Source organism: Cariama cristata, unplaced genomic scaffold, assembly GCF_000690535.1.
Source record: "Cariama cristata isolate BGI_N322 unplaced genomic scaffold, ASM69053v1 scaffold7398, whole genome shotgun sequence".
Lineage (NCBI taxonomy): Eukaryota > Metazoa > Chordata > Aves > Cariamiformes > Cariamidae > Cariama > Cariama cristata.
Window position 1 is genome coordinate 1846 of NW_009632766.1, and position 9900 is coordinate 11745.

The 9900-nt window shown below is 38.9% G+C and overlaps 1 protein-coding gene across 2 annotated transcripts; it reads left to right on the forward strand.

The window, feature by feature from the left end:
• The first annotated feature begins 643 nt into the window (after nucleotides 1–643).
• On the forward strand, nucleotides 644–6238 carry NMRK1 (nicotinamide riboside kinase 1). 2 transcript variants are annotated; one of them, XM_009706483.1, is made up of 8 exons: nucleotides 644–672; nucleotides 1087–1177; nucleotides 1840–1888; nucleotides 3279–3450; nucleotides 3529–3600; nucleotides 4654–4760; nucleotides 5733–5822; nucleotides 6216–6238. In XM_009706483.1, the coding sequence occupies exons 1-8, from the start codon at nucleotides 644–646 to the stop codon at nucleotides 6236–6238; spliced, it is 633 nt and encodes a 210-aa protein (XP_009704785.1). The 2 variants fall into 2 exon arrangements, with proteins under 2 accessions (XP_009704785.1, XP_009704786.1); XM_009706484.1 differs by having other exon boundaries at nucleotides 6211–6230.
• The last annotated feature ends 3662 nt before the right edge of the window (nucleotides 6239–9900 follow it).

Here is a 9900-nt window from a genome sequence, read left to right on the forward strand (position 1 = left end):
GTTTTAATGACTCCATATTATCCTGTGCTGGAACAGAGGAGGAGCATTTGTATGGTCTGTGCTGTTTAACTCTCACAACAAGGGAGTTGTTTCACCATGATTAAATGGTGAATTCTTACGCTGCTGAGACCAGATTCATAAAAGAGTCTTTGAACAGACTCTTTGTTATATCCCTTCATGAAATTTTGAAAACATTTTTCTCCTCAGCCTGTCACTTGTTTCTTTTTTAAGATTTTTGTTTGTTTTGCCACCACAGCTTCTCTTTACCTGTCTTTTTCATACTGTTAATGCTTGAGCTAGTGATTGTGCTTTTCTTTAGTGACTTCTGTGGTATTAATACTAGTAGTACTGAGTCTCTCAGAGTTGCCCCGCAAATTATTAAAATACTGTCTAAGGTAAAATGCATTGAAACCTGCAATGTGGCATATAAGTTGTGGGTTTTTTGTTAGCGTTAGAACAATCAATTGAGGTTCTGACAGTAGCTTTGCAAAAAAAAAAAAAAAAAAAAGACAAAAGGGCAGAAGATAAGTCTTATCTATAATTGGTATTTCTTAATACAATAGATGCTTTCCTTGTTACTGAATTAAGAGTTTTCACTGGCTACTGTTTTTGACAGTGAAAAGGAAGAACTGAGGAGAAAACAATGACAGTATTGGTTATTGGCCTTGGAGGGTAAGTATCAGCAAATTACATTTCCTCTACAGCTCAAGACTGGTGTTCCTTTCAGAATGAAGTGATGTGATTTCTATATCTGAAGGGGTATTTTTTGAAACAGATTAGAAATACAACATATAATTGTCCCATTTTATGGCATGTAACTCTTAAGAAATTGTTCTGTCTCTGTTGGAGATCTCAGGTACCACCTCTGTAACCTCTTTCTTGGCACTGCCATATTTACTGTCTGAAAGCTGTTGGAACCTGCCAGAAAATTTCTAGAGGTAGAGAGTATTTAATGTGAACAAACTTTTGGGGTGTTTTGGATTGTGTCATTGTGTCTAACCATATAGAAATGTGTGTGTAAGCTTGTACACATATTTAAAAGATTGGTTTTTGTCTTGATGCAGTTTTTACTGTTTTCTAACTCAGTGTAACAAATGGGGGAAAAACGACGCTGGCAGAAAACCTTAAGAAAATGCTTCATAACTGTGATGTTATCTCTCAAGATGACTTCTTTAAGGTAATGGTGTTGATGGAAAGACCTGATAGGTAGAAGTAAGCTCAAGTAGATTTTAGTATCATTTCTTCTCTTTTCAGTTCTCCTATTGATAAACTTTTTAAATCGATGCTGTTTAAAATAATGTTAACTTCATGAGAAAGAGAAATAAAATGAGCACTGTGGTAACTGAACTTCCAATGGCCAAAACCACTGAGTATACTCAGCAAAAAGAAGTTTACTGTCTTCTTTGATACCCTTTTAAAGTAAGGAATGGGTGTACGTTGGATGCATTTTCCCAAATACTCTGAGCTAATGAAGTTAATTATATTGTGTTAACCCTACACCCATACAGTAATAGGTATTTGCTTAGTCTCCCAAATCAAAACAGAAAAGCAACTTTTGCATTGATTTGGAGTTGTTGGTTAAGGAGAGTGAAGGAGCTCTTCCTTCTGAAGTGAGCTCTAATGAACTTAAGAGGTATGATTTGGAGAATTTGTTGTTCTAGATTAAATAAAGTGTTTGTATTGTATTTTAACAGTTGTATACAGCATTTAATTTTGAAGATAAATTTAATTGATTGGGATACAAAAGTGTATAACCCATATCTTTGTAACTGAAGAGTGTGTATCTGTGACAGTGGTCATAAAACCAGGCTTGAAAATATTCAATTTTTTCCCCTTCAGCCAGAGTCTGAAGTAGAAACAGATGAACGTGGATTTAAGCTATATGATGGTCAGTAACTTTGATGCATTGCTTTTGAACACTGTACTGAACTTCTGTTGTGCTGAGCTTCAGTGCTTCTTCCCCTCTACACCCTGTCTCTCTTCCCTTCTGAGCAAGGCAGTAAACAAATGGTTGTTTCAGAGCAATCCTTTGCTCAGTTTCTTTCAGCTCACTAAGATAAATAAGAAAACTTGCTGAACTAGTAAATAGCTCAAGCTAGGTCTTGACCTTCCCTCTTCTCTTTTTAATCTTTTCCTCTACTTCTACAGCTGTGTCTGGTGCAATAGTAAACAGTACTGTTCAGTTAAAAGTCTTGGCTTGCAGCACTGGCATAAGCCGAACCTCATCACTTTCTATGTAATGATGGATTTTTTTTTTCACTTTGATAATGAACTCATGGGATATCACCATCGAGTCTCTTTCGTTGTCATCTTCCAAATCAGTCAAAACTTGGGTCTGATCCTGACACCTTTATTTCATGTCAGATCTCGCACATAGACTGAATGTTTTGAAATTCATGGTTAATGCTGGCTCAACCAGATCCACTTTAGGCTAGCACTTTGGTTCAGGTCACATGTAGTTGGGAACAGTTCCTTATTAGCTAATCTCTGTTGATACTTCGTGATCACAAAATGTATTACTCAGAACATTGGCCAGAACCTTAAATTGTATCTTAAAACTGGCTTATCAGCTGTGCAGTCTTTGGCTCAACTTCTAGACTTCATGAAACTGGATTGTGAAACCGGAGGGGTAAGTTGGACATTCTGGTTCAAATATCTGGGTTTAATGCTGCTCTTAGAGCTCCTCTAAAAGGTGTTTGCTCTTATGTCATCCAAAGGCTGCCTTCTCTCCACCATTCAGTACTTACCTAATACGTTCTTACATGTCTACAGACGAAAACAAGTGCTACATTGTGCTATTTTCCTTTGTATACCATCCTCCTTTCAATCCATCCATCCTCACCCTCCAAATAGCTGAACTGGATAAAAACCTAAAGCAAAAAATTTTGAGCGCCTGCTTCCTTCACCTGTGTCAGTGACAACTGACATGGTTGGAGATCTCGGGCTAAGTCTTTACAAGTTTTGTGGAAGAGAACAGTCCCTGCGGTTTCTATGGTCAAGGGACAGGCTTTGGTGCTACAGAGCTCAGAGAGACCACGCCCACTAGAAATACCCCAATCCTGTAGAAAGCTTTAGTTTCACAGTATCATCAGCTACAAACATGTAACTACTTATATGCATGAGAGAGAATTTTGGGGGTAATCCTCTTCCCTTTCATTTAGACTTGTATGTAGATTATTTGATTCTTACTGATTAACCTAGGGATACTTAAGAGTTGTTTGGGTTTTTTTTTTAATTCTCTGTTTTTAAGGGGTGCCTAACTTTCTGTTTTCATCTAGTACTTGATGCCCTCTATATGGATGAAATGGTGAAAAGTATTCACAACTGGATGAAAAGCCCAGCAAGCTCAGGTGTTGTGACAGAAAAGCCACAGAATACATGTGACAATCTGAAAAATACGGAAGATGTTTATATTTTGATTGTTGAAGGGTTTCTGCTATACAATTATGAGTAAGCAATAATATGTAACCTAGTATATTAAAAGCTGCCCTTAAAAGGAAGAGGGAACTAAATATGTTATTATCTTAGGCCGCTTAATGAACTGTGGAATAGAAGATATTTTTTGACCCTTCCTTATGAAGAGTGCAAACGGAGAAGGAGGTAAGATTATTCAGTTGTTGCTCAGAGTGTCACTGTACCCCCTAACCTGGAGTGGTTCTTTTGTACTAGCTTTTCTTCGGTGCTTGCCAAATGTAAGCTATTAAGATCATCTCTCCTCTGTGATTCTCAGAGAAGACTGTGTGGATATTTAACTAACATTAACAAAAGCATGCAGAGATATGTGGGATTTTTTTTGTTTAGGGGGGGGGTGTTGCATTTTAGAGCACAGGGTTATTAAAATATTAAATGTTTTACAAATACTGAATACAGCATTCATTGTTCAGATAAATTATTTAGATTATGATTATTATTTAGATTACTGACTGCATATTGGAGTTGAACCATGTTTAAAATGAGAAACAGTTTAAAAAATGCTAAGCAGTCTTATCCTTGGTTGAATACAGCTACATGATGGTTATTGTGTTCATGTGTAGTTTTAGCGCACGCTTTGTTTAGACTGTGCATTAGTTGTAGCATATATCTGATTTAGGTTATTAAGTCAGTGTCTGACTTGCCTCCAAATTTGGAGCAATACCGTGTGCTTGGAGCAATACATGTGCAGGAAGTCAGAATCTGCTGGCTGAGTGAAGAAATCCTCTATTCAACTGGCTTTAGTTGATTCCACTTAGTTTCTCACTAGACTCACCTTTAAAGGATGTTAGTGTCCAGGCTGTCATTTAAACCACTAGTCATTTAAAACTTGAGAAATCTGTATACCTAATAAAAAAAGAGAAAAAGTAATTTGTTTTGGTAACACTTTCAATACCGCTTAATTTATATGTAATACCTTTTTCAATTTGGAGAAAACAAAAAAAAATACAAAAAAACCCCAAACTTTTACCTTATCTTAAATATAATTTGACAGAAAAAGGTAAGTTAGCAAGAGTTCATATCACAGATTATATTAAAATAAAGGAGCCTCCTTTGCTTCAACAGTTATGTAGCCTGTTAGTCTTTTTTTTTGTTTGTTTTGGATAGATGCTCTTATTAAACCAGCTGACACTAGGGGAAAATGTAAAACTTGTATGGGAAAGCAAATATATTTTTGTGTAGCACCAGAGTCTATCAGCCAGCAGATACACCGGGGTACTTCGATGGACACGTGTGGCCTATGTATCTGAAATACAAAAATGAACTGGAAGAGAAAGCAAGTAACGTTGGTATGGTATGCTTAATTTCAAACTTATAAAATGCTTTAGGGTGGCACTTGTGCAGTTTTTGTTGGGTTGTGGTTTTTTTCTGAATGGGACAAAATTATCTTCAAATGTTTTTGTGGCACTTGGACAGTATGTTTGGACCTTTTGTTGGTTTATTTTTCAAGTCTATGAGGTTTTGTTACTGTTTTTTTTAATAATGAAAATTATGAAGTTAAAAAATAGAAATGTTCTGATCACTAATTGAGTCCATTTAACAAGCTAGTTTGTGCATGCACGTGTGCATACATGCGAATAGCTAAATAGGAAGCTTCTGAGACAATAGCTGATGCACTGGCAGAATTCTTCAGAACAGAACTGAAATCCTGGTTGAGGTCCTATAAGAAGCTGAAGGTACTTCCTAGGTATTGACTGTACACACTACGGTCACCAGTCTGGCATGAGAAGTGTCAAAGCTGGGCCAGCTGATGGGGCGCTGCCATGAGCTTGCGTGATGTTCACACTTGTACAGTTCTTGGACTGCCAAATTCTGGAGTAGGGGCCAGAGGAAAGAGAAATCAGGTGGCTGCTTCATCAGCTGCTTCTTACTGTGCAGTGAGAATGGGAACCACAGTGCCCTTCCTTGACTTGCTCAAACCCTGAAGCTGAAGAAGAACCTGAGGTCTTCCACTGCATAGAGGAACCTTTCTACTGAATTACTCCATTGCTCTACTGTCCTAACACTGTTACCACTACCCTTATGGAGACTTTTATACCACAAAAAATTGTAAATTAATTCTTAACTAGAATATTTTTCCATTATGTTATTTTTTAACATGTAAAATGAATTTAGGAAAGAAGGAAAGGAAGATACTGTTCTTGGTTTTTATTTTTTCATCTCTTCTGATGGCACCCATAGGAATACTGAAAACTTTGCCAATTGCTATTACAGATAACTGGCATAGAACTCATGAAAACGGTGTCTTTTGTCTTTCTTAGTTTATCTGGATGGAACCAAATCCCAAGAGGAGCTTTTATCCTGTGTGTATAATGATATAATACAGGAATTAAAAAAGCTGAGGGAAGGAAGTAAGTAATATTACTGGAAATTGGATCTGCTTATCCCATTCTGAGTTAACAAGAAGCTAATCCGTTTATATGAAAATACTGCAAGGATTATATAGGTCTTTATCTCCTTATGTATTACAGTCCTTATACATGTTTGCCCATTACTCTAAGTCATCATAAGCTATAGCTGAAGTTCCTTGAAATTGGATATTCTGAAATAATAGGTGAATCCACTGTTATCTAATTATAAAATAATAATAAAAAAAGATGGAACAGAAGGAATATGGGGCAAAACATATCAAGGAAAGCAGACGTGTTGGTGGTATTAGTTTCTAATATAGAGCGAAGTCACGTGCAAACAGAGAAATGACACTACAGGCTAAATGTGTACTTTTTATTTTTATTTTAGATCAGCAGGTCACAGCATGATAATGTAGAAAGCCTGGGTGCCATTTGATGTGAATTGAAAACCCCTAGACTGTTGTACTTGGCAAGCCAAACGATTAAGCAGATACTGTGTGGATGTCCATAATACTAGTTCATGCAACGCAAGTGGATTTGTAGCAACTATTAACTCTGTAAACCTCAGATATTGTTGAGCAGTATCAACAGCGCATTATTCTTCAGAATTCCTTTAATCAGTCATGCTTTGGCTGATCTTTAAATCTGATTGAATGTGTACATTTTAAGAAATACGAATATTTTTGTGTACAAAACTAAACTATAAAGATGCAATTCTGTTGGATTAATAAGCATATTTGAACATGGATGAATGTAATTTGAAATGTTCATATAGGAATGACAGTGATTACCTCTAATATTTTTACAAGCTTCTCATCACTGATAAACATGGTTAGAGGAACTAGCTATATGCTGTGACAAGAGTAAGTTTAAGATTGTATAAGCTGTTCACTGCTTATTTGGTAACTGAAGCTGTTATTGAAAACATCATAACTCAACTTACTTAGAATTGCTAAATACCTCTGTGGTTTTTGTCAAGTAACTTTTATGTTGTGTATTGGTTGGAGCAGTTTGGAATGGATATTTAAAAAAATCCAAACAAACCTGAAGAGCAGTCAGGTTGTTGGGAAAAGATGAGGGAATAAGATGTTGGAGAGAATGCAGATGTATTGCTAACAAGATTAAGTACATGTATTGTGCAGAGACTGAGGATTGGGATGGAACAGCTACTAGGCAATAAATGCATGCTTCAGGGAACAGGAAGGAAGAAATAATTCTTATTAATATTCATAGCTCAGGCTGAAATTATAGTAATTAAATTGTTCAGAAAGCAGGTATGCTAAATGTAAGTTAAAGCTTTGTTACAGGATTTCTGTACCTATATTTAGATAAACTAGGAAACTGGAAAGTTGAATCTTACTTGGTTGCTGAATAAGTAATGTATTAACTGTTAAATTTTCTATGCAGCATCTTTTAATTTTTATCAGCCAGAATAAAAATCAAGCTACAGACATGAAAAGCAAAGGATGGACTAAATTATTTACTATGTGTCAGCTGAACTGATCACAGTAATTGGAATGTAAAGTTTTATTGTTAAAAGTATTAAGAGTCCTAAACCTGTATGTAAGAAAAAGATCTTAGACAGATTAAGGATGTGTAAAGCTGTGTTTAAGACAAAGTGCTTCCACATACTATTTTGTATTATTATTTTGCAGTAAAAATACTTCAAGTTACATTTGCTCAAATGCAGTGATGGACTGTCTGACTTTAAACTGTATTTTTATTTCCCTTTGGAAAGGGTGCAACTGTGAGAGATTAGCCAATACTTGGATGGTTGTGGTAGGTTGACCTTGGCGAGCCACTAGGTGCCCACAAGCCGCTCTATCACTCCCCTCCTCAGCTGGACAGTGGAAAAAAAAAATGTGATGAAAGGCTCATGGGTCAAGGACAGGAAGATCACTTAGCAATTTCAGTCACAAGCAAAACAGACTTGGCCTGGGTAAATTAATTTATTAATCACCTAATCCCTGTCCCTGAGTGAGCTGCGAGATATGGAAAAAGACTTCAGCTGTCATCCAGGCAAGTACATCATCACCTGGATGCTCCGATGCTGGGATAATGGAGCCGGTAGTTTGGAATTAGAGGGTAGGGAAGCCAAGCAGCTGGGATCTCTTTCTATGGACGGGGGCGTTGACAAAGCAATTGGAAAAAAGACACAAGCCCTCAGCCTCTGGAGGCAACTTCTGTCAGGCGTGAAGGAAAGGTATCCCTTCAAGGAAGATGCTGTATGTCATCCAAGCAAGTGGACTTCCATGGAGAAAGGTATCCAGTACCTGAGGGAATTAGCCGGGTGGGAGATGGTTTATTATGACCCAGACGATGCGCAGCTACCCACAATCCAGATGAAGTCCAATGCACACGACCCATGTGGCCGAAGTTTACACGGAGCGCACCATCACTGCATGCCAACTCATTGGCAGTAATGGACTGGAAGGATGAAGAGGGACCAATGGTGGATGAACTGGCTGCCTGACTCCAGCAATACAAAGAAAGTCTCTCTTCCTCTCTCATCTCAACCGTGGAGAAACTTCCAGACATATTAGCTGAGAAACTGTCGCAAGAGTTCCAGCAATTCAGGAAGGATGTATCGCACTCCTCGCCTGTGCAGACCAATATCTCAACTATTAGGAATAAGTGTCCCTCTGCTCAAGAGAGAAGATATAGAGATACACACCACAGGGTACCCTGTGGTTTTACCTGTGGGACCATGGAGAGGACATGAGGAAGTGGGATGGAAAATCTACCTGGACCCTAGAGGCACAGGTACGTGAATTGCATGGAAAAACAATCAAATGAAGGTTCTTCCAGGAAAATTGCTGCTCCAGTCTTCTGTGGGCAGTGTGAGCGGTGTGCCAAACAGAGTGGAAGGGCTGATCTTACTACTGATTCTATGGAAAGGAATTCTAATCCATTTTTAGAAAGAATGAGTGGAGAATCTCATGACCAGTACTAGAGGGGCCTTGCCTCCAGCCAGGTGGAAGAGAGGGATAATTGGGTTTACTGCACTGTGTGGATCCGATGGCCTGGCATGTCAGATCCACAGGAGTATAAGGCTCTAGTAGATACCAGTGCACAGTGTACCCTAATGCCATCAAGCTATGAAGGGACAGAACCCATTTGTATTTCTGGAGCAACAGCGGGATCCCAACAGCTGACTGTATTGGAGGCTGAAATAAGCCTGACTGGGAATGAGTGGCAAAACCATCCCATTGTGACTGGCCCAGAGGCTCTGTGCGTTCTTGGCATAGACTATCTCACGAGAGGGTATTTCAAAGACCCGAGAGGGTACCAGTGGGCCTTTGGTATAGCTGCCTTGGAGAAAGAGGAAATTGAACAGCTGTCCACCTTGCCTGGTTTCTCGGAGGACCCTTCTGTTACAGGGTTGCTGGATGTTGAAGAACAACAGGTGCCAGTCGTACCACAGCCGTGCACTAGCAGCAATATCACACAAACTGAGACTCCCTGATTCTGATCCATCCGCTGATTTGTTGACTGGACAGCCAAGGGGTGATCAGCAGAACTCACTCACCTTTTAATAGCCCCATATGGCCAGTGCAAAAGGCTAATGGAGAATGGAGACTAACAGTAGACTACTGTGGCCTGAATGAAGTCACACTGCTGCTGAGTGCTGCCGTGCCAGACATGCTAGAACGAATTGAGTCAAAGGCAGCAAAGCGGTATGCCACAACTGGTATCACTACTGCCCTTGGCAGCAGAGTGCTGGCCTCAGTTTGCTTTCACTCTGTGGGACGTCCAGTACACCTGGAATTGACTGGCCCAGTGGTGGAAACACAGCCCCACCATTTGCCATAGGCTGATCCAGACTGCACTGGAATAGAGTGAAGCTCCAGAACTCCTGCAATACATTGATGGCATCATTGTATGGGGCAACACAGCAGAAGAAGCTTTTGAGAAAGGGAAGAAAATAATCCAAATTCTTCTGAAAGCTGGTTTTGCCATAATGCAAAGTAAGGTGAAGGGACCTGCACAGAAGATCCAGGTTTTAGGAATAAAATGGCAAGATGGACATGGTCAGATCCCAATGGATTTGATCAACAAAATAGCAGCTATGTCTCCA

Bases quoted from the DNA above. Each gene is read 5' to 3' on its own strand.
- NMRK1 (XM_009706483.1), top strand. From the start codon at position 644: ATGACAGTATTGGTTATTGGCCTTGGAGG. The intron at 673-1,086 runs GTAAGTATCAGC...TTTCTAACTCAG, and splicing joins TTGGTTATTGGCCTTGGAGG to TGTAACAAATGGGGGAAAAA. The intron at 3,451-3,528 runs GTAAGCAATAAT...TTATTATCTTAG, and splicing joins TTTCTGCTATACAATTATGA to GCCGCTTAATGAACTGTGGA.